The sequence below is a fragment of the Lepeophtheirus salmonis genome, chromosome 3, assembly GCF_016086655.4.
Source record: "Lepeophtheirus salmonis chromosome 3, UVic_Lsal_1.4, whole genome shotgun sequence".
Lineage (NCBI taxonomy): Eukaryota > Metazoa > Arthropoda > Copepoda > Siphonostomatoida > Caligidae > Lepeophtheirus > Lepeophtheirus salmonis.
Genome location: NC_052133.2, coordinates 30,682,573 through 30,709,393, shown reverse-complemented (window position 1 = coordinate 30,709,393; position 26,821 = coordinate 30,682,573). Strand labels below are relative to the sequence as shown.

Below are 26,821 nucleotides of genomic sequence, written 5' to 3'. Positions count from 1 at the left end.
CACTCAAACTTACAGACCATAAAGAAACGTAAATATCTTTATAGACAAAGCAGGGAGGGTTCTAAAGTGCTTTCTGGTATGCTTGTGAGTATTTAGTTAAAAAAAATATGCTCTGCAGTTATGTAAACAAAAAAAAAGAAGTAGAATGACGTCATGAATACAAACTTTATGTTTCATTTTTATACATTTTTTCGTTTTTGTAGATACCGGCAGCACGAATGAGTAATGACTAGAGAAGAGAAAATACGTTCATTTTTAAGAATACATTAGTTGTACATTTCGTAACTTGCACGAGCAAGTTATATAATTGTATTCTCACACGCTTAATAATTTCACTTAACACGTAATGACTAATGATTACAAACACTTGAGTAAGGGAGTTATGCAAAATTTCATTTGGAATTTATAATTATTCTTTTACGCATACCTGTGTGTAGTTTTTATTTCCACCTCTAGTTACTCTTTTTTTACATCTCTAGTAATAGTAATGGGACTTACAAAAAAATCTAAATACAATAAAAGTCTGCAAAAATACTTCAAAGTCTGCTTTTACGATTTATTAATTTATTTACTACTACTAAGAACATATAAAACCCCATAATAGTTTTCATGTTCCTATTATTATATATATTTTATTTATTGAATATGTAAATTACTAGCAATAAAGATGAAAAAATGTATAATTGAAATCATCTATCATTACATTTTAAATCTATTTTTATTTAATTTAAAGTTATTCCCCTTTGTAAAAGTGTTCATTATGTTATTTTATTGAATAATTATAGTACTTTGTACCATCTTACTATTTTTTATAATATATCAGCCGTAAGGATTTCTTTTTAGTTTCGTAGAAATGTTTTCTTCCTACAAATTAATGAACTTAAAAAATAAAAGGAGATATTTTGATTTTTTTTTAAATTATTATGACCAAAGATGCCTGAAGAACGTAACAAAAGTATTTATTTTGAAAAAATTTCCCCTGCCAGTAACTACTTCTTCAGAGATCGCGAGGCAGGTAGCAACAATGGCCGTTTACAATGTCAAAAAGAGGATGCAAGTATAGGAAGGAATAGAAAGACATCCCAGAATTGTGGAGAACTCCAAATTGAATCCCAATGTTGTGAAAAAGCTGTAAGACCACTCCCAGTGAAGACTATGTGGGTCCTTGCAACTTACTTAATTGATTTCAAGATAACAATTTCCGGAACTATAGAAAAACACAATCAAGAAATAATCTACTGTTCCAATGTACACATAGCCATGGTATTTACTGCCGTCAAATTCAATTAATTTTGGAATGCTCATTTTGTCGAGCGTTAGGTTGCAATAAACCTTTCCTCCCGTGACTCTTTGCTGTTCCACTCGAAGTTTCAAGGCTTTAAATGCTTCCAACGTAAATACTGGAGATCCATCGATTGTTCCGTACCAGCTCTTAATAACTGAAGGATGTGGCAAAGCCATGTTCAATGTCTTGCGAACCCCTTTCGAGAGTAAAACTGCAAAGTTAGAGAAAATTTTCTCAATTCATGAGGATATTTTTGTCTTGAGATTATCCCCTTTTTGTTATTGAGAATAATACGTTGAAAGAAAATTTTGGGGGTTTCAGATGTTATAGAAGATAGTACTTCTTCGCCTGACCCAGAAATAAGGTTTTTTTTCTTTAAATGGTCAAATATATCTCTGATTGTCTTGATCAGCTTTTGAAGTCTTAAGGCTTTCTGCTTGAATCTCTTTTTTTTAAGGTCTTTAATTTTTTAAGAGCCTCTCATTAAAGTTCTGCAAGGGTTATAATTTGAAGCTTGGCTTTTTAGTTGTCTACGCCCAGGAGATCCATTGAGTTTGGTAAAGAGTATGAATGATCTGAAAGTACATTTGAAGCGTGATTATTGTCATCGTCTATATCCTCTTCGATAATTACTTCCCTTTTTTCTTCAGGAGCAGATCATTTTAATACTCTTCGATTTGACTCAACTATATTTAAGTGCTTGGGAAGATCAAAAATAGTTGGTACTGCCATCAACAAGACTACACTTGACTTTATGTCGAATGATTAAATCCTTCTTGAAATGTTTTGAACAAATTCTCGACCACTTAGAGGGATTCCAATTTTCTCTCCGGTAGTTAATGAACCAGCGATTACGAAGCTTTGGATTTTTTGGAAATCTAAAAGAAAATATGTTTAAACCAATAAAGTGGTCCAATATGTAGTTTTATATGTAGAGGTAGGGATTGGTGGGGAAAAAAATTAAAACAGCATTTGATTTTTTTAAATTGTTATATAAATATATTAATTTTACTTACGTGAAAAAACTAATAAATTTGTGATTGGGCCTTCCATATCTCTCCTCTAGTCCATGGTCATAAGGACTAGTATCATTCTCAGCATGCTGAGAATAATGCTGACCCTCATGATTCTTAGTCCTGAATGACTGAGTTACCGTTCTGGAGGTGCAATTATAAGCCACGCAAGTAGGCATTGTAAACCTACAAATTGTGAAAATAATAAGTATAACATATAGTTAAAGGAATATATATTTTAATAACTTACCAACAACGAGTATTACAATCCAGAAGGGATGATAAATGAATTTTAAATAACAAAGTTCCTATTACAAATAGTATTGAAGATGTACTAACGACTTGTTTGTTTTGGACGTAATATTTTTTTCCCTCGACAGCTGAACAATCTCACTTTTTTCTCCAAATCAGTACTCTATTATTTTAATATCTTAATGGGACTGACGCGTACTAAGATTATTTTAAATAAGGATTTATTTTTTCTCAATGTTTTATGTTCCTACAAGTATTTTTAGCATTTTAATTGATATTTATCAGTGGATGGAATAGTTAAAAACATTATACAAATTGATTATAATCGTTCAACTACTTACAATGTAATTAAATAAGTTTAATTTTTTATTCAGTTCACTAACTGCGTTATAAAGAGGGCCTATTGGATATTTTTTCTTCATAAAATTTTATTTGACTTTCTTATTTGTAACATATGGTATTATAATAAGTATCAAGGAAAAATTTGATACTTTTTACCATATATTTTATATCAATGAATTTATTATATTCATAAAATAGTATGTAGTTGAAGAGAAGAATATTAAATTTGTAGACTGGGGAGGATAGATTAGTTCTTAAGTAATAAATTATTATAACACAAGTCAATATGTTCTTTCATCACCCTTGTACATATTTATCGTCGTGTCAGATAAACAATAAGAATATTTTTAAAAAATCTTCGAAATTTACATCATCAATTCTAAAATTTTTTTAATAATACAGAAACCATTGAATTATCGTACTCCCAAAATTTAGATACATCAAGTACATTAAATGAACGGACTCTATTCCATTTGACTCCTTTAGTAATAGAGTAACAATAAAATGGTGTTAATTAAGTATATATTTTTATTGAAATTGTTACATCTTTTAATGGAGAGTTACTTATCTGACATTGTCAAGAACACTGTTAATATCATACATGGTTCAAAGAGATGGGAGGGACAATAGGAATAAGCTGGCTAATAAATTGAGTGACGTCAAGTTATCCGTATATGATAAATTAAGGATTTACTCAGAATGTGGATGAAAATTTGATATACACCAGATGTTGCAAGGACATTTCAGTCTTTGGTGGTGTATAAACGGACCAAGGAAGTAAAAGACGGTTAATACATTAAATAAATAATAAGCAAAAAAGGAAAGGATTGACAAAGGAGTTGGCTATAAAGAGCACGAAATAAGTCAATAGAAATTAAATGTTTGTGTTCATTTTTTATATGGAAGCATCTTCATCATCAGTGATGTATTTTGTAGAATGTCCTTGTTGATTCCCTTCTCCCCCTCTGTTATAGCTACATGTCATCAAATTTTTCAAATTGTCTGGGCCACCAAGTTGATTTTCGGTTTCTTTGATTTTAAGAACACTAAAATCCTAACAATTTTCATCACTATGTATCATTCTCAAAGGTAAAAATCCATTGTGGAATGGGCATGTTTATAAAAAAGAAACCGAAAATCCACATGTTCACCCTAACAATTTGAAGAATGTTTTGCAAGAGAGAATGAATAATGCTTCATTTGATCAGTATCAATCAGCTGTGGCATGGAAGGACTGAGAAAAAGGATTTAAAGGAGGACATTTGCTAGAATTATACCAATTATAATCCCTAATTATACTTTAAGTCCAACAAGGACTTACAATTATAACTCCCCAACAAATCCTGAGGTTAATGCTCCGTCTTTTATGTGCACACACGAACGTTAAAACAGGTTTTGATTATAATTGAATCCATTTAGGAAGGCATGTTCACTACTCAGGAATTAAATAATAAATACTACTTCTAAGGAACAGAAAATTCCTTCTTTATCCTGCCAATTAACGGACCAGCTAAAAGACACACCAGATTTACATGTATGATTATTGATCATCCTGAAATGAATGAACAATGACGCTTCGATAATTTCAATTCCTTTGCAAATGATTAAAAATATTTGTTTAGATACAAATTAGATCAACATGAATGACAATCATAAATAGTTAATAAAATTCCGTCAATCATAATTAAATTTATTTACAAATAACTGAACCCAAAGACTCAAGAGTGGACATGACTAACTTACGAGAAGTATCATTTTTATCTCTTGTTAATTTGGATTATAAATTTTCTGATGTTAATTGTTTCTAATTTGATAATTTTTAATATACAAAATTTAATTCCTATTTTTTTTTAGAAATTATCAATTATTTTTAATATGGCGTGCTGAAGTATAGCTACAGATGCTCGTTGCTACATTGGTATTTCATAGATAAAGTTGTCACGCAATTCTAAGATATTGAGTGTACACGCAAAAATGATAACTTCATTGACTGACAGACAAACAAACTTTACCAGATTAATATAAATTTGGAATATTTTTATAAACTAACTTAATAGCATCAATTATTAAATGTTAGATATTTTTGTAGAAAAGAATAAGTAACATAACGTATGCAGAGTACACAGCATTGTTCATAGTTACTAAGTGTCCCTGAATAGACCAAAAGAAAGAAAAACTTTACTTTAATAGTTCATACATACGTAAATAAAACTACATCACTCTGCATGTAAAATAATAACAATCGGCAGCCGGCTTATTACAGAAGAATTGTATTATGAAGAATGTGCAAATTCTCTAAACTTTGTGAGTGTAAATCAAAAAGCTATTAAGTATAACATGTAATAGAAATTAATAGACGAATTTTCTCCAGGGCACCTGGGATGACGTTGGTGATCTTCCAAGGTGTTGTGGGCATCCTTTCTTTTGCAATAAAATACTCGATCAAGTTGAATTGAATAAAGTAATTGACTTGACTATATCACTGGCAATCGTATCTGGGTCGACAACCGTCAAGTTGAACACAATTATATATACAGACGAATCCAAAGATGATAAAGCCAACACAGGCGCAGGATGGGCTATCTTTAGTTGATATGTCAATTCATCAATCATCAGCATCGTTAAATAACGAAATCATCGCCATCACAAAATCAGTTATAGCTCTTCTTAAGCCTTCAAAAAAATGTAATAATTCGATCGGATTCGCAATCGGCCATTGGTGCTATTCTAAATCCGTATACAAAAAGTGATAGAGTTAAGAAGGGCAAAGAAATAGTAAACATTGGTAAATGTGAAATAAGCATCGATTGGTGCAAAGGCTATTCAGATATTTCAGGAAACGTATTTGTAGACTATCTTGCAAAGAGGGGTACTTAAATTCAAAATTGTTTGTGCGTTGGAGCGCCTCCTAGCTACATAAAGAAAGTGGCGAGTGACTTCTTTTTCGAAGTTAGGTGAAACAGATACAGGGAAGATCAAAGAATGAAACATACTCATCACATGTTGAAGAATACAAAACAAAAGACTGTCAAACTTTTGGGTCAAAGCATGACCTTACTTGTTCAAGCCTACACAGGTCATGGGGCATTTTTGGCCCATCTGAGCAAATGGTAAAATACAAGTGCAATGTGCAATATTTGCATAGAAGAACCACAAAGTGCAGACTTCCTTATTAACAGATTCCCATCGTTCTCATATGAGAGATACGAAGTCATGCTAGAAAAGGATGAAGATCTTTGTATTCTTAAATTTATGAAATGTACAAGAATGAAACAAACTATTGATAATAACTGTAAAATTATGTAAGACTTAAGATCAATTTCTGCTGTAGTAGCACATTTGTGTAGTCCTGTGCTTTGCCATATGCATGTATACTTTTGTAATGTATGCATATCCGTACTATTTTATAAAGTATGAATGTAAAATGGTAATCAGCAATAAATTATTTTCTAACCTAACGTTAAAAGACGGCATATCTGTTGAAAGAGATAACTAGAAAAACTAAGAAAAACGCAAATTAGCTCGAAATTTTGAAAATAGCGGAAAATAATGAATTAGAGTACAAATACTTTTATCTACCCGCAGTGTAGTAGTCACGCAGTTCAAAAATGAGTACTCCACAGACTAACAGACAAACTTTGCTTTATTAATATAGATACATTTCCAAAATAAATATCCGTGCTTAAGATTGTATAAATAATTTTTAGATTAGTTATAGAATTTTGTTTTTATTTTGTTTTATATGAGCATAAATATATTTGTTATTCCTTTTCCTAAGTGATTAATCTTTTATTTAGTATGATTTTTGTAATCAGTTTTTATTTAATTTTATTTAAAACTTAGTATGTGTACAAGAATATAATGATTTTATGTCGATTCCTCAACGAAAAACTACTACGAAGTAGATGAAGGGGCCTGTGTATTCGCACAAATGAATACAATAAAATTGATGTTTATGAAATAACTATTAAAAAAAACATTCTATATAACTAAAATAAATGTTATTCCATCATAATAATTTGTCTATTCATTTACACAAGTCAATTTTTATTTAAAAAAAAAAGAGAAATACAAAGTTGAAATAAGTTTTTAGTATAAGATCCTATTTGATTAGGTTCCCACTGTCTATAGTTTTGAATAGTGGTTGTTCCACCCACGCTTATTCGGTAGTATTGCGGAGAAATACCTCATTCTGATATTTAAGGACCTTCACCTTTGACTCTAGATAACACGATGCAAAACAATCGATGGGGTTGAGATCGGAGCTTGAAGGAGGTCATATCAATTATTCACAGAATTAAATTCTTTCTTTCAGTTTTTTCTGAGATTTTCGAATAGTATGAATTGGAGCTCCATCTTGATGGATAACGATTTTCTTATTATCTGTGGGATGTTCCTTTAACCAATGAAGGACAACAGGTTACATTTTTGATCAATATCCCTTTTTTCTCGTCACTTAAGACAATGAAAAGCTTTTGCATACAAATTGCCAACAATTTTTTGGACCCCTTGATTTTTTTGACTCGTTTAACTTCTGAGAAATTTCTGACCGTAACGTAGTTTAAAAGATCAAGTCATCCCGGACCAACCTATGGATTGATGGCTGCAAAATTACAACAATAGAATTTACGTGTTACTATTAACTATTTCAAAAAAAGTAAATGTCGTTACTAAATCCATAGGAAAGAAGTGAGGGCATGCCCTATGGCCCCACCGGTGGCGTGAACCCTGTGGTACAAATTATATCTTGATTTATGGTATATATATAATTTATGAAGGAAAGTATAAATTATCGATAAAAAAGTTTAAAAAATGAAAATTTGATTAAACAAGAATTTGCAATGAAAAGTAATATTCGGGTTAAGGGAGGTCTTTTGGCCTCAAATTTCTTCTTTTTCCAATGTACTTAGAAAATCAGGACTGAAATTGAATTTGATTTTAACACAACTCTCTAACATCAGGTTTGCTTATGAAATATACGATATCCTTCTAAATACGTTTATTTGGCATCTACCACGTCGTTACCATTATTGTATCTTGCAACCTTTATTCTGAAAAGAAACAGAAAAAAAAACCCCAAAATCAGCTACTAGTTAATTAATTTGTACAATTATGGTATTATTATCTTCTCATTATTGAGAATTTCTCATATCTTAAAGGAGCTCATTCAAATTCAACAATTCAAAATTCAGAACATTAAAAGGAGAATAAAAAAACATCATGGAGTGGCACTAAGGATTCATTAGTAGGTTTTCGCAACATATGATCATTATTGTATTCACCAACGTTTCCCAAAGCCGAAAGAAAAAAAAACCTGAGATCATTAGGTAGTAGGCCAATTGCATTATTAAAAGGAAAGAAAATACATATTGTACACAAACATAAATCAAACAGTAAAATATATCAACTTAGAGATCAACACACGTATCGAAAAAGTGACCATAATGATCAAGAAACCATAGCTACAAGACCATTTGTAAATTGGGGTTTAATGAAGAAAAGTTACTTTTTGAAGGTAATTTTATTTATTTTATCTTTGCCTGATTTCCTTGAAGTGACTATCATTATTCTTAGTCGTGGAAAATTGCATTCTGTCTACAATTATGCCCAGCTGTAAACATATGTAATTGCCTCTATTTGGCTTTATTTTTTTATATGAACATAAAAAGCAGATTATGAATTGATATGTGACTCACAAATCTATAAAAAACAGAACAAACAATATATTATATACTTTATTTAATTGATATGACAAAAATACTTTAGGATGAATAATTTTCATATACATATATATGCAAGAATATATATATGAGTCTTAACGAGAGACATACCAGATGTCAGATAACTCCATTATATGTATACATAAATGTCTATAACTCGAGGCTACATACATCAGTATTAGAAATTACGCCATCGTTTAAAAAGTAGACAAACAACACTTTATTTGAATACACTCTTTCGATCAAGGAAAAGATAGAAAAGTATAATTTCATAGAAGTAACTAAACTTTGCTGCTCGGTAACATATTTCCAATCGTTAGGGTTACTGTTAGGTCATATTTTATACTACTCTAAACATAGCCTTTCTCTGCTTATTTATAAATCTATTTGTTATTAAATTTTATAGATAATTTTGTAAAAATGAGGAATGTATTGTAAAATTTATACAAAGTCCGAACATGTACAAATAAAAAACAGAGATCATTTCCAGCAAAAAAAAAGGGAAATGGTGTTAAAGCATAAATGTAAAATTGTTTCATAATGTTTAATACAATGATGGTAACTTGATTCAAAAAATGAAAAATTGAAATACACAAGAAAAAAAAGTTGAATGAAGAAATGTATACTAGAGGTTTCATACCAACATATGTATACAGGGTGCGTTTGAAGTTTTCCCATTTTATATATTTTTAAACGTGATTTGAGAGCTGAAAATTTAGGCTTCTGTCAAGGGTGTAGTTTGTATTATTCGATCTGAAGATGAGGGAATAAGAACACCATTGGCAAATAATCATTCATTTACTCCATGCTCCTTTGTCCAATTTGCAAAACAAAACATCAGGAATCACCTCAAAGAGATGGGAGAATATATCAAAGAGTATGTTAGATGGAAAAGAAAGGTCAAAATATCTAGGAAGGGATGATTTGCGAAAAGACAAACGCTAAAACAGTGGATGGTGCCAAAAGTAAGCTCTGACTTCTGCATAAAAGTTTTCCAGGAAGTCGTCTTCCCTAGATCAAATAAGTTTTTACGAATGGAAGGTATGTTTGACAGCAAGATAGTGCACTATACCACACCTCCTAATAGAGTCAAAACTATCTTTCGACGACTAGGAAAAATTTGAGGCAATATATGTTTGGGCATCCTCATTCCCAGATTTCAATCCCCTCGATAATTATTTTTGGGGCGAAATCGAGATAAATATTTGTCAAGTCAGCCATTCCGATATTGAGCTATTCAAAGCCTCCATTAACCATGAGTATGGGTTAATGAATCAGGAAGAAATTCGTTGGATATGTTTGTGCTTCCACTCCAGGCGAGAGAAATGTGTCAGAGGTTCAAACTTTGAATAATTATTCTTCATTGATATATTAATCAAAAAAATTATATTTCATTAAAATACCCTTATTATATGGAATTTTTCTAACAAACTGGAGAGGTAAAATTTCAAGGTAAACCCTGTATATGTAAAGAAGGGAAATACATAGAAAGCCACCCAAATACTAGAGAAAGATGCTTTTTAAAAGAGAGGGAAATAATGCTTTAGGCAAATTCTTATAATCCATATTAGAGGAAAGGGTTTCTGAACAGAGACTTAAAAAAATAATGAGACTGGAAACACAACACACATAACTTGTATGAAATATCTCTAGAAGATTACTCTTTGGCTTGAATTAGTACTTTTTTTTCATTAAATAATAATCAGTTGAATCAAACAAAGTTAGAATGTCCAAAAAACAAATTATCTTTATATAACTTTTTTTCATAAAATTCAGATTTCAGTAGTTGTGCAACTACTTGTCTGATAAGGTTCTTCTATAAAATAACGATTACAGAAGTTTTAATCCTTCAAAAGACGATTCACAGCTCAATTTCCATCATCAATTACAAAAACCAGGGTATTCTTGTGAATATCTCTCAATATTTGCAATCATGATTAATCACTTTCAAACATTTAAAGATAATTAATTTTTTTCTTCTATTAACCGGAAAAACAATTATAAATGATATATAAAATGTATTATTATGCCTTCTAAAAGCAATTTCTTAAGTAAATGAAAGCTTAATCATTTATACCTTATTGTGACTCCTTTGACATAAGAACAATGGAAAAAACGAGGAATTATTCATTTTCAAACAAAACAAATGCATTTTTTATCCTTTTATATGAAATATAAGCCCTCAATTTCAAATTAACATAAAGTTTGTAAAGAATAATTTAATTTTCTTGTCGATTGTTCGAACAGAAAATTCTCGAAAATTGGATTTGATCAAAAAAATATTAATTAAAAATTTGTGGTGAACGTTTCAACATTTTTTTGTTAACATGTGTATTTCCATGAATTATTTAACATCTAAATTAGGGATTCCCAATCTTTCTGGTGCCGTGACCCCTTTATAACATTTGCCAAGCTGTGGTGACCCAAAAGATTAAATTAGTTAGATCGATCCTCCTTCACCCATTTTAACTTAAATTTATCTAATTTAAGATTGGAAAACATGCCCAAAGTATGCAATTTTGATAAATTAGTTTTTGTAGCCGGAAAGTGCTTCAAACTGCAGCTTATATTTTTGATTGAAAAATGTTTTTAGTTCATCACAAAGTTCAAAAGCACGTTTTTACAACCATACCACATTAGAGTGAAATATCAGAGCATTATTGGAAGCATTCAACTTACAGCAAAGATTAGAAAACAAGCGCTAGTTTGAAACACTAGCTTTTACAAATTCACGACACTTACAAAACTTTTAAATATATTTTGAAATTCTTGTGCCAATGTCTTCGTTGCAAACACCAGTCGATGAATCTTACAGTAAATTCCAGTGACTTTCGGTGATGCATTGATTACAGAACATTAAAATCCAGACCTACTCCCAACATTTCTAGAGCACCGTCAGTGCAAACACCAAAATCATTTCCCAAAGAAATGTCATGATTTTGCAGACATGAAATAACTTTGTCAAAAATATCGCGTGCAGTTCTTGTCGTTTCAAATGATTTGGAAACCGATCATTGAAATAGTCTTTATAAATATACCTCACGTAACTCAGCGAAAAATAATAATTTGACACATCTGTTGATTCATCAAGCTATACTAAATGTTCTACGTGGAGCTGATTTCATTTTCTGCATTACTTCCTCCATAATATCAGCAGACATTTCGTCTATTCTTCTACTTACGGTGTTATTAGATAATGATATTTATTCAATTTCTCAACATATGCAGCTCCAAGCATAACTTGAACAATATCTTTGGTTTCATTCTATGAAATCAGTTCTTAAACGAGTAACTGCTTAAAATTCGCAATTTAATAAAGGAAGACTCATCGTGAGGAATATTGCACTTGGATAAGGTTTATGTCAAGAGTATTTTCTCGTGAAGGGAGGTAAAATTTGGGAAATGTTTTTTAAATAAAAGGACTATGACTGATTTCACTGCATGCTCTATTAATGAAATATAATCATTTGAAATAAATTAAATTATAATAATAAAAAGATAACTCCAATGATACTGTTCAGTTTGCGACTACAAAATTTTTTGCACGTTTTTATAGTCATAAATTATTCAACCATAGGTATACGTTAATTTGAATAATTACAAAAAATAACCAATATCCCAACATTTTTGAATACCTATATTTCTAGGTAAAACTTTCCTATATAATACTATGACTAGAATATATTCATATTGCATTAAATGTTTCTTTTTTGTTTGTTTAGGATCTCCGTTATATTTAGAGTACGTTCAGCAAAGGCCATTAAAATCACTGATATCGATTTAATTAAACGTCTGGGAGTTATTGTCGGTGTATTTGTTTTATGCCTTTTTTGTACGAACATTGGTCTCCCCACCGGTTGTCATAGTTGGTAAGTATATATTTTTAAAACATATTTATATATAATAAGATTCTTAGAAAAAGTTGTTTATTGTTGATCGATTAATAATGATGTTATTGATGTTTATTCCTTTTATTAACTGACTCGTCTTTGTGTTTATTAATATAGCAACAACAAAAATTATTGAATTTGATTACCATTATGTATGCATATGTTACTTGTCAACACAAAAACTAGCTTGTATGATTTTTTTTCAAAAAATGAGTCTGTGGTACACTTGTAGTCTTCATCTCATTATACTAATCAACAAAAGCACACTTTTTTGTTTTCAAATATCCATATATGCTGAACTTCGTAGGATATGATCCCTTTATTTCAAATATGTCTTTAATTTTTCTCTATTAACATCAAGACCCTCAAAAAAGGTTTTTTTTTTAATTTTTAAGACTCAAAGTTTATTAAGTATCTGGTCCTGATAGGGAACAATTATATGAATAATTTAAGAGTCTAATTTTTTTTTTAAATAATAAAACCATTTTTAAAATGTCTTGATAATGTTTAAAACTTGAGTTATTTTTGTTTAAAGTTGAAAATGGGTTGTTTTTTTCTTCTTTAGAGTCTCATATCTCCAAAAAGCATTAATCAAGAAGGTGTGCAAATATTTCATCTGATAGTAAAAAGTATAAGCTTTAATTTTTTTTTTTTTTAAAGACCCCTTCAAAAATGCTCTATCTCATTCTCAATATGAGATAAGGCCATTACAATATAGAAAATGATGAATTCATTAGTAGACCAAATGATGAAAAGAAAAGGGTAGGAAAGAGAGGGAAAAAGTAGAACTCAAAATCAAAAAGTATCAAAGTAAATCCCTGTTAAGTATGAAATCCTGTATATGGGATTGGTTTTTATCAATGGAGGAGTTTGTAGTTAAAAAATCAACTACTCTAGTACGAGTGCTATGAGGGATGGAATTCCCTATCCATAAGAATCTTACTTTTCCATCAATAAATTATTCTGATTAATCCCTCGGAGCTGTTGCAAAATATAACAGAATAAGTTATATAACTAAGTAAAAATATAATGTGTTCGTTTTATATTGCATAATAATGAAAACATGAATATTTTTCGCAATAATTGTGCAACATTCTGAATACCTCCCTCATATATCTTATTTGGTTTAATACACCATAGGCATTTTTCCAAGGACCGACAGGTATGACCGGTCCCTAGGACTAAGAGTCCTGAGAACTATTCCCAAGAACTGACGGTTTCAGGAAGGCCTAGGGTCGGTCCTAAGATTGGAGTGGCCGAATAAATAAGGACCAACGTAACATTACATATAGGTCGTAAAATTCCTTTTCACAATTAAAGAAAGAGAAAATGATAGATTCTATCAAATAATAATAAATAGATATATATATAACCTATCATATCGGAGTCAAATAAAGTTTAATTAACCAAATGGAGGTTTCAGATCAGAGTTTCTCAAACTCTGTGGTATAGCAGAGTGATGGAGAATTTTAAAAAGTATGAGAAGTGATTACCAACCGGGGCTCTGCAGATCACAAGGACTCCGCTCTACGTACTCTAGGCTTCTTGTGATAAGTACTTTTTTTGTCAATTGCATTGAAGTCTGAAATTTCCTGGTTCACCTTACACATAAATCATGGTGAAAGTTCAAGCTCAAGTTTATACCTGTTATCCTTGTTCTAAAGAAGAAGAAAAAAATGTTCTATTTGTGTATTTGAGATGAATTAATTGAAGAAAAAAAAATAAGTGTTATGCATTTTTTTTAATTACTTTGATTTGTTGTGGGACACCTTAATATATATGTACAAAATATAATTTGAACTAAACAAAATTGTTAATTTGAGATTTTATATTGTTCTATGAAGCTGATAAATACTGTTAAAAAATATTCAGCGTTAATGTTTGGATAGACTAGGTTACATACCAAGCGTTGTATATATAGGTAATAAAGTGTACCTTATGACAAAAGTTCGCGATTTGATAATAGAGTATATTTTTTATATTATTCATCCAAATAAGAAAAAAACTTTCAATCCTGCAAAAAACAAGTCGTTTTGGAATTATTTTTGATTTGAAAATCTGTAAAATATGAAAAAAACGGGTTTTTTTCAAGTTAAGTATTGTAGATAAGAAATACATCTTTCATTAAAATTATTTCTAGAGTTCATTTATGGCAAACAAGAAAGCTTATCATACCTTAATTATCATTTTGGAATGCAAAGACTTTGCTTTAAATTAATAAAAATACGACATTTTATTTATCTCCCCTTCATTTGTAGGGTGAATTTGTTTGACTTGAAATATATATTTTTATTTTAAAATCTTTCCAAAAAAAAGTTATGAATAAACTCTTGTTTCTAAATTTATTTTCTGAAAAAAATATACAACGTTTGAAATTTCCTTTAAACAATTATATTTATTTAATTGTTTGTTTTTTTGTAAATATATAGCTTGCAGTGGTAAAATTTAGATATGAATTGTGACTGTAAAAGTCGTATCACTCAACCACTGTGGTATGTGCAACATTATATTTATTGCAGTTTCCTTGATAAATTCACTATTTGATCAAATTCACTCAAATTAAGAGGGTGCTGATATAAAATGTTTTCAAATATGTTGGACATTGAAACACAATGTCCTAAGTTACAACTGATATTTGACTGGTATAATTTTTCTCTTTCCAAAGTGTAAATTTAACTTTAATTTTTTCTAACTAATCCTTGTATTATTTAGAAAGTAGTTCCTTAAAGTCAAATAAAAACCATTTATGGTCTTTAAGATAATCTCTAAAAAAATATAATCATCATAGTTTATTATATTAAATGTAATTAAAGGTTAACTTACACATTACTTCCTCCGTAAAAATCGTACTACAACGCTATTGATCACGCACTCACATTAATTAAGCTGCAATCTCCCTGGCATATACACATTTTTATTTAAGGGAATACCGAGTGGTCCATTAAAATCTGAACACTTACAATTTTAAACTTCAACAAGATATATTTTATTAATTAAGAATAGAATATCAACAAAATGAATAATATAAATAGATGTGTGATTGAGCTCTATTAATCATTAATGTAGACGTCCTTAGCGGCAATGGTAGCTTCCATGCTGTAACGAAAGGCCTGGCACTCGCTATGGATGTAGTACTCTGTCATGGCGTCCCATTGCTGGCTTACAGTGGTTTTGAGGGTCTGGGTGTTTGGATAACATACATTGTAGGCCTTCCTCTCAACATGCACGCAAAAGGTGTTCTCAAGGTAGTTGGCATCAGGGCTATAAAGGGGTCATAAGTGTCAAAAAAGAGTTGTAAATAACTTTCAAGAGTCTTGTAAAGGAGGAGATGGTTTTTTCATTTCTGATGTCAAAAGTGGCCTCTCCACCCTCACAAGGCCCTTTTCACTCACTTTTTTGATAGCTCTTAAGACAAACTGGTGTGAAACCCCGAAATCTCTTGCATAAGCCCTCATTGACTTGAGGGAATTGGCCTGGGTTTTTTCTTTAACTCCTCCAGGTTCAGTTTGGCCTTTTTGACAGAGACTTTCTTCTTCTTTAACGTTTCGGACTTGCTGACGGTGCAGACGGTGGTCTTAGAGAAGCCCAACTGCTTGGAGTGCCCGAATGGGAATTCTTCGCTTACTTTCATTGCCATTTCCTCGGCTTATACGTAAGATAGAGAGCTCAGATTTGTTTTGTTTTGTAACTAATTGCTTATGCTTTAATATATCGAAATATGAATTAATTTCAATCACTCAACCTTCATTAATTATTGAATTAGTAAGTGTTAAGATTACACTGGATTTCCCAGTAAAGGTTTTACTTAAAATTATCACTAGAGTTGTAAAAAATATAACCTAAATGTATGTAAATAACAGAAGACACCCATAATTGACGTCATAGCCTTGACAATTTGAAGATTATTTGAGGGGAGAGGATCTAAACTGTCTTAAGTTTTATTAGATTATCTGCAAGCAGCTTTGAAAAATCTTAAATGTAACTTGCCGTCATTTATGAATAAAATATTACCTGTTGGTATTCTTAAAAAAATAAACATCGTAGTTTTGACAATTGGAATTATTTTTCAGTTATGAAAGGAAGGAAATAACCACAAATCCCACTCCGTCCCTAACAAGAACATAGGCTGGAATTGCTCCAATGTCGATCCTCAATTCTATTCTAAGTCCAAATGGACCTTAAACTTATAACTCCTGAATAAATCCTCTCCGTCTATCTTGAATTCAGGGACTATTGATTACTTTATATATAAATGTCTTCATTTCAAGAATTAGAGAATAAATAATATTCGGGTTACTACAACAAAAAGTCTTAGTTCATATTTTTTACAACTCTTGGTCTGAAAGTACTCTTCATGGTAGAGGTCTCATATTATATACATATATTTTTATATACAGTTTGTATAAATAATATATTTATATGTAATCGAATTCAGTATTGGGTAATATTAGTTAATAGAGTAATATATTTCATATATTACTTAATTGAAAGAAATTTCATTATATTACTTATATAAAAGAAGTAATATTACTTTATTTCATATTACTCAGTTTCTATTTTCCTGGAATAATGATAAAATTAATAATTTATTTATTATATAGGGCCGGACAAAAAGTATAGAAAAATAACAGTTTTAAAATTAGAAAGGAATAAATGGTTAGGGAGTCTGCTCTTTTTTCTTTTTCTGTTCATTCTCTTATAGATCATCGTGGTGTTTACGTCTCGCTCTGAATGATGAATTCCCATCTACTTTTGGTGTATTTTTTAAAAAGCATAATAAAATATAGCTTTGCTTTAGTTTCCCTGCACTAAATGTTCTTTCGAAGAAGTAATACATTTTATTTTGTTAATATCAGTCAGCTAATATTAACAAAGTCTTAATTCAGTAATAGCATATTTTTAAAATTAGAGAATGAACATAACTTTAAAAGATTGAGCAATGCAAATTACGAAGGTCGTTATAAAAGTCCATAAAAAGTACGAAAAAGGGCATTACTGGCGTGTATCGATGTTATTTTTAGTTTTTTGCATATCCCTGAAGAACACACACGAACTTTCAGCAAATTTTGGCAATTGTTTGAATCGAGGAGTCGCCTGGAAAGATTATGGCGACTATATTTTGGATTCATAAAGAATAACAAGAATCAACTACCTGAAAAAGGGTAAACCTATTGCAGGTATATATTATTTATTGTTATTGGACCGTTTGAAAACGGAGCTGCAAGAAAAACACCCACGATTGGCCCACAAAAAAAGTCATTTTCCATTACGACAATGCACCAGCTCACATCTCTGCAGTTGTGGTCGCAAAATTAATGGAAATAAAGTTCCAAATCGAGATGCCAATGTAGTAGCAATCTCATGCACCTTCACTCTTCTGTCATCCATCACAATATCATGGATTTAATCAATAATTTCTGGAGTAGTAACCTCAACAGGTCGTTCAGTGTCACTTGTGCCCATATGACCACTCCACAAAATTTTAAAACCACTTATAAACTGTTTTAATCGAAGGTGCATAGTCCCCATAATGTTTATCAAGCTTCTTTCTAGTCTCTTGAGGCGTTTTGTCCTTCATAAAGTAATGTTTAATCATCACAAAAAAATCTTTTTCGTCTATTTTTTGAAAATCACTCCACTTCCTCGATTCAAACGAATACCAAACAGAAAGAAATAGACTGATCTGGCTGAAAGTTGGCATGTGTTCTTCCAAGAGATGCTACTAACTAAACATAACATCGATAAACGCCCGTAGTGTCATCTCTCGGACTTTGGATGGACTTTTCAAACGACCCTTGTATATTGTAAATTATATTAGCTTTGTGTTTTTGACTTTACCGTTACTATCCTACTTTCTCGTAAAGTTTTAGTTGGAAATACTGTCTTGAAAGAAAATGAATGAGCTACAAGTTACTTTATGTACTTAGGTTTTTATAATGAAAGTAGTTGATCTTTTTTTCTTTTTTCTTTTTTGAATTGTAATATATATAACACTATGAACCCCACATTTTTACCCACATTTATTTATTGTTATTTAAGCTGTAGAACAATTTAAACAAGTAATTAATATTTAAGAGGCAAGGAAATTATCTTCAATTTAAATATACTTCATATTTGATGTATTTTATCAGTATTTATCTAATCGACCTTTTTATGTTTGATTTCAGGATTTTTTTCATTCAACCATACATTGCTTATTTATTCAATATGACATAGGAAAATTGAAAATCAAACGGAAAAATTAATCAAAGTCGACCTTTTGTTTTGAAAAAAAATATTTTTTAGTTGTAAATGCAATATAAGGTTTATTCTTTGATGTTAGCCACAATAGAAAGAAATTGAGAAAAATATTACCTTCCAAATATGATACTTCATTTTACTTGATTATTTTATTATTAAGTATATTTTCTAGGTATTGAAGTCAACTTAACATGAATAATCATTAATATTTCCTACGCTGCAATGTTTTTCTCAATTGATTTTAACTTTTATTTGTTGGTATATTGTTCTTTCATTTCGAAATATGCCTTTGAGTTGAAATAATACTCAAAAACAGGATTTAAAAAAAAGGCTCTAAAGACCAAAAAATTTTATGTTGAAGGTTTAAAGGGTCTTTTTCGTGTTCTAAGGTTTAAATAGCAATAGTTGATGTGGGTTTAATCAGACAAACATTCCGAGACCTGATTTTTTTTTTACATAGTACATACTTTTATTAGTAAGTACATATTATTAAGATTCAATCCTATGGTTTTTTTTATTTTAACCTGTTTCATGTTCTACATTTGGAGTATTATCTCTATATACAATCTAAAATGTTTCTTAATTTCTCATATTAATCGTTCACTAATATTGATTTTTTATAGTAAATCAAGAAAACATGATTTTGAAATTAAATATGAAACAAGGAAAAAATACTATTTTATTGTACCCATGAATTTTTACTACTTTAAATACAATTTGCAGTGTATTAGGAGATTTAATCAGAATAATTAGCTAATAGAAATTGACGTCAAATTGCTGAAGAATACAAATTCAATCCAGTCTCAGTTTTGAAATAAATCATCATTGCTTGTTTTTGTATTGATTGACGGGATAAATATACATATTATAAATTACTTACATTTCTTTTAGGAAGTAATATTTTGAATTAATACCCAATTGAAATATTTAGGTACGCCGAATATAATATTCTAAATCTTTGAGGTGTAAAAAAATAACATTAAGAAAGGAACTAAGAATGTAGAAGATCATTCATCTTAACCTTATATCGCGTTTTGTACCTAGTTGGCAAAGGAACTGTATTTTCTATTTTCCAAAGCTCCTATCATTATTCTTTAAATCTTCAGCAGGGAAATCCCAATATAAAGAGTTTGTCTTCTCATAAAAGACGAAGAGTAACATTAAATATTTGTTGGGGAGTTATAAGTTTAAGTCCTTGTGTGGCTCTGAGTTTAATTGAGGATTGACGTTGAAGTAATTCTTGCTAGATACAGAATGGGATTTGGGTGTATCTCTTCTCGCCTTCTAATAGCCGCTAGTGGCTTAGCACATAAATTTATAAACATCTGGATAATCAATGACATCGGAATCTTACGTTTAATTATGATTTATCGATTTGAGTTGAAAGACCGGGCAAAATTAAGTCTCATAAATCCAATTAAGGCTATAAACTATAGTCCTATATTTTTATCCCAGAAATTTGACCGTTAATATGCCTGTGAAATATTAGGCTGTAAATATCCGTTTTAATGGTAGTAGGGTGGCTAAACATCCTAGGTAAGTACTCGTTTAGGATATTAAGTGAAGTAACAGAATGTTATAATTATACATTAAAATATTAAAATTTGTACAGATGAATTCAATTGAGTGCAGAATCCAAAACTGATTTCAGTTATTTTCTCAGTCATCTGAATTCTAATATATCTGGAATTATAGTAATTCGGAACTATTATCGTTCAAAGTCATTTTTTACCCTTAAAATAATCGCCAAATTAAAAGTTGGATTGATAAAAACACTTATGTAAAAGTGTTTTGTATGATTATATCGTGTATTTATTTATTCTCTATCTTGTTCTGAACTCAATATATTTCTATTTATAGACTGAAAAATGACACTCTTCTTTAGAGCCTTATAATTTATTTATAATACATAGTGATAATGAATATTATAGATAGGTCAATGTTTTGCTTAAGGGTAAAGAATGACTCTGAACGATAATAGTCCCGAATTATTATAATCCTAGATATTTCAGAATTCAGATATCTGGGAGGAAAACTGGGATAAGTTTTGGGTTCTATATCCCTGTGTTATCCAACCTGAAACTTTTAATAAAGGACAGGAAATTTTCCACACTGGCTGTTTTCCTCTAGAGCCATTTTCCATACGCAATTTTGCAGGGGGCAAGTGGGTTGTATATATACGATTTGAAAAATATATTGAGTGCATCTCTTGATTTTTGTAAAAGAGAGTTTTTGAGTTAACTCACCACATATTAATTTATTGTCAAAGTAATATCGTTATTTGTATTACTCGTAACAAGGTGAAGACCTAATATAACAATAATATTTGCAAGGCTGTTACCATCGCAGAGAGGGGGAAACTTATACTAGGGATGATGTCTGTCCAAAAAATTGAATCTTAGTCGGATAATTTCGATTATTTATTTAATGACTGGAAAAAATGTAGATTTTGAAAAAATTTCATTTCATATTTGAGTCGAAAAAATGGGATGCACTTTTTTATAAAAAGAAAACTCCACATTATTTTTGAAAAAAAAAAGCAATTCTAAAAATATAAATGAATATTATTTGCTAAAAAAACGTCATAAATGAAATATAGATACAATTTATTCTAAGAAGGCGTAACTTTTAATTTAAAAAAATGTCGTTCTAGAAATACGGTTCACTTTTTAAAATAAAAATAAAACGTAAATCCATAAACATTAAAAAAAAAAATTAATGACTAGAAAAAATGTAAATGTTGAAAAAAAAAAATCCTTTCATTTTTGAGTTATAAAAATTAGAAAGGGCAAAAAAATTAAATCCTAGCGACGGACAGTACCTCAAACCTTTTTATAACCGGTAAAAATAATTAATCTTATTATATTTATATTTGAAAATAGAAATCGACACAAACATGCTTGTCAAAATCGTCAAAACCAATAATAAATTTATTCCTTGGACCCCAAAATCTCTTGTTTGATGTATATATAACATGATCGTATTTTTTTTAGACCAATTTTTACCGTTTTTAAACCCTGCTGAGACATTGTGCGCCACGGCCTTCAATATATGTATATTACTTCCCAAACCTGATCAAGTTTTTATATTGTACATAATATGTTCTACATACCTTCATAATAAAAACTTTATAAACAGATTATTAATTATGATTGATTGACTGACTTATTTCTACTTTACTTGTTTAGGTCGAACTGCAGATAACTTGAAAGCATTTTTATGTCAGTCTGATTGGTGGGATCATTCCTTTACTATACGTAAGTCAAACCTAGAAAAATATAAATTGAGTTATAAACATATATATAATTTAGTGGAGTTCTTATTTTTGCTCTGGGGAATACGATTATGTATAATGGTTCGTAAAGCACCTTCTGAATTCAACGAAAGCAAGTTTATATCAATGACCATTTACAACGAATTCCTCCTTTCCATTTTTCTTAATGTATCTATGTAAGTATATTTATGTTTATTGTTTGTTATAATAGTGTTGTTGTTGTTGTTTTAAAATATGTTTTTTCCTTATTTAATACAACGCGCTGAGCTTAACCTATAAACACTTCTTGCTACATGGTTATTTCTTAGATAAATTAGTCAGGCAATCCTAATATATTAAGTGTGCAATCAATAATGAGGCGTCTACACACAGACAAGCTTACTTTATTAATTTAGATAATATTAGTTTTTAGTGTTGAATTCGAGCATTATTCCAACTCAAATCAAAAAAAAAATTACATAACTAATATCGACAATTTGCTGAAAATTACACAAACTGCCCCCCCAAAATATTATTTGAAAAATTAAATTAACTCTTATGATAAATTTTTTTAAATACTTGAGTAATGATTAAACCCATTACAACGCCCAAATACTCAATAGTCATAACTCAAATCCAACAGTAGTATTTAAAAACATTGATTGAACCAAGAGATTGGTAAATGGTAAATATATACAATATATATATATTGTATTTACCAAAGAAGAACCTATATTGCATGTTTTTCATGTACATTTGTTGGTGTCCTTGAAAAAGAAATACATTTATTCTTCAAACTTGACACTTATGTATTTTTAACCATTTGATATTTATATTTTTTCTATTATTATTGAGTCAAAAATGTTACATATATCAACAACTAAAGTAGAAAAAATATATATTATTTTTGATTTGAGGACAAGATCTGTCACATATGTAAATGAACATTTTTTTGTTTCCAACGATTACTTTTTAATAAACTGGATGATGATTTAAATATGATTATTACAAAAACATATAATCAGAGTTGGAAAACCTAATGTACGGCCAACCAAATTTTTTAATTATTTTCAATCTGTTCGAAAAACAACATTTTTTCTTCGGAAAGATTTGAAAAAACCAATGCCAGTATTAATTGATAGAATGACATTATATTATAGTATTTATCTATCCAGCGACCAAAATTATTTCTGAGAACTTTGCACAATCTAGAGAAAACACAATAGTTTTCTCTTTAAAATAGAAAGGTTTTTTAGTTAAGAAAATACCCTGTTTGTAATTTTTTTGCTTCTAAAATTTTATTCAACATGACTTATTCTCACTTAACAACCAAGACACATTTTAAACTAGAATGGAAATCCAGTTGAGTGCAAACCTCTCCCTATGGTCATTTAAGGGATACCAATTCTAGTTCTGTAGCTAAATATGTTTCAAAAGTTATGTTGAGTTATATATTTCTGACGTTTTGTGCTATATTGACCTCCCAAAATTTAATGGCCTCTTACTGTGACCATATATAATCTACATACTATGTTAGATCAAACTCGAATTGTAACTGTTGCTGTAACTCTGTTCACCAACAGACTAAAAAAAAAAAAGGCAAAATATAGCATTCGATTGATGAGTATTCGAGGCGTAAAATCTTATAAAAAAATGACAAATCATTCTTGTTGTCAATGTTATGTACGCAAACCTTTGATTCATTGATATTTTTTTTTTGTATAATAATGGGGCCATTCATCTGTTAATTTCATCTTTTTCATATTGAAAATGTTGCTCAAATTAATCTTGCTGAAAAGGAACTCGATCAAATGAATATAGCTAAGATGACACTTGCTGAAAATAACCTTGCTTAAATAAATTCACGTCATTTAGAGACTATCTAAAAATTAATAACAATGATTGAATTGATCATTTTTCGCAATCTACAAGAATTGATTGAGGTTCTCAATATTTTCTTTGATCACAATGAAAGTGTTAGATAGCGTTATTATTATTCTATAATAATCCATGTGAAATATCATGAAGGACTAATCACAAATTTGAATCCTAACATTTACTCATGATGTAAATTGGAACATCAATTTGATTCATCAGTTGGATTACGCAATATAGAGAAGTAATTTGTTTTTATAGATGTATAGTTAATAAGTACAATATATAGAAGGGCTTAAAAATAATTATAAATCCTTAATAGCCCATCAGATAGGTCCTCTTCAGGTTAGGCCAAAATGAACGCAGTCATTTTTTTAATCCTTTAATGCAAATGACATTAGTGACGTGAAAATGCACGTATTTTTAAGGGTGTGAGGATACATTCTACTTGCAATGTACTTGTACAAGTAGATTGTACGACTAAAAATGTGCACATTTTCACTTCTCTGATGATATCAAATTACCTAAGGAGGAAGGAGAACAAGATGGATATTGAGCGAGGGTGTATTTGGTTCACACAGAAGGACGGTCTCCTCTCAGCCAGGCAAGATATTTTTAGTTAGCCTCCCGGTCAGTCTAGTAAATTTTAATAGCCCTAGTAAAAAGTACTTTGACCTGAAATGAACTACTAGCGATTATGCTAGTCCTGCATATGCAATAATGACTAGTCACACATTTGAAGCTTATTGTTTCCCTATGACGTAAATTGTAATATGAAATTGATTCGTCAATTTGATTAAGAAATGCAAAAGCGTGATTGGTTCCATGGATTTGTAGTGAAGTTAGGAGTATCGATCTAAAATTATTATTTTTTGATAATTTCAAATATGGGAAATAGTCGAAAACCCCTTAATTATTATATTAAATAAATGGGAGATATCTTTCTTTCTTTTTTATTAAATAATCATTTCCTTTTTGTCGTTTTAAATCCATATATTTTCTTATTTTGCTATCGTTTTGAAGATTTCATTAACTATATCTAGAAAATATCATACGTATATATATTTGCTCATTTTTTAATTATTGCCAACCCTACATAAATTTTTATTATCAAGAGCTGCTAATATATAATATAAAACCAAATATACATTTTTAATGGGCATGCATATATTTTGATAAAAAAATAATTATAAACAGCCTTAATCTTGGGATATTATTACTTATTAAATAGAAAACTAAACGATTACATTTACCAAATATAATTAACTAGCAGGAGTACCCAGCGTTGTTCGAGGTTATTAGTTAAACTACATATATTATCACACCATTTTTTTAACAACTTTGTAATCAACATTTATCGGTTAGTCGAAATTGAAAAATTTCACCTTTTTTTATATGCAAGAAAAGTCATACTCCAATTTAAATATAATCATCTATGTAAAAATTATAATTATTTTAAAGAAAATATTTAATATAAAATTCTAAAAAGTTATAAAAAATTGGATACAAATATTGAGCTAAAACACACTCTCGATCATACATTATTGTTTATTCTATCAATTAGTTACACAGTTCTATGATATTAAACACACAATGAAAAATGAGACGTCGAAAAACATCCAAACAGATAAACTTGTCTCTATTAATAAAAATAACAATATACAATCTCTCCTGCTATAAATATGTCTGATCGATCCTTCCTATTTCTGCAAAACTTATCTACAATTAAATTCATTTTAAATAGTCCCTTAGCAGTTGTTAATTTTGTCCAAGAGCGTTTGTGTGCCTCTTGGAGTTAATATCTTTCTCCATCACTGGTCACATCTAATTATACCCGGATTAGATATAATTATTGCTGCAAAGGGCAACTGCAACTTCATGATTAAAAAAATATGTATATACCATATTAGTAAATTGTGGGTTACATTATTTTAATCATATCAAGTTTACAAAAAATACATTACTTATACCAAAAAAAGCCCGTAGTAGATCCAAATATTTTTACTGTAACGGGATTTAGAGTTTTTTGAAAAATGAAATTAAAAGTTTCAAGAAACTTATTCTACATTTTACTTTACAAAAATTAAACAAAAAAAGTTTTCCTATCACAGTTTATATTTATTTTGAATAATTTCACGAAATATAGTTTAACTAGCAACACGGTATAGTTGCTGGAGTTATTTTCTAATTATAATTTATGTCCAACCATTTGTTTAAATGCTATAAATTTAATTTACTACAAATTAAAATTAATGTTATATGAAAAATATTACAAATTTAATTCCATAACTTTAAAAATATGAACCAAATATTTATTATATGAAGAATAGCAAAAAACTATATCATAAAACAAAAATTATGAAAAAGTAAACAATGGAGTTAATTAGGTGCTTCAAGGAATAGGGAAAATTGGTTCAAAGCTGTGCCCTTCAAGGATGATTTTTTTACACATTTAAAACTCCATGCCAAAATTGAAGCTGATTGAGGGAGGTTCAGTTAACTACACTTTTAATTGAAACCCCAAATTTTAACTACATATTAAAAAGAAAAAAATGTCAAACAACGATTACAAAATTTGATGATTTTTGGTATATAAAATCATATTTATAAAAGAAGTGCGTGTGCCAAACTTTAGTTTGCTGAGATCAACTAAGATAGGGGGATCATATTCCTGTTATGATTACTTCTATAATCATATTCGTCCTTAAAAATCAAAGAATATAACTTTTGTAGTAGAAACTTTCTTTTTTGACTTTTTTACAATTTGTAAATTGTATTAATTTTGGTTTTATTAATAAAGTACTCACAGCATATATACAAAAAATCCCTAAAAATATTGTTTTGCCATTTTTAATTACTGGTCAATAATAGGTTAATTTCATAATTTTACCCCCCTCCAAAACCCATCCCTTAACTAAAATCAACAATGGATAAAATTGTCTTCTTTCTTG

General features: G+C 29.5%; 1 protein-coding gene across 1 annotated transcript in view; it reads left to right on the top strand.

Moving 5' to 3' along the window:
- LOC121114902 (uncharacterized) overlaps positions 1–26,821 on the top strand; it is a 265,038-nt gene that overhangs the window by 225,383 nt on the left and 12,834 nt on the right. Inside the window, 4 exon segments of the mRNA XM_040709015.2 lie at positions 12,335–12,440; positions 12,442–12,481; positions 21,931–21,999; positions 22,054–22,192. Coding sequence (XP_040564949.1) covers positions 12,335–12,440; positions 12,442–12,481; positions 21,931–21,999; positions 22,054–22,192 — 354 coding nt within the window.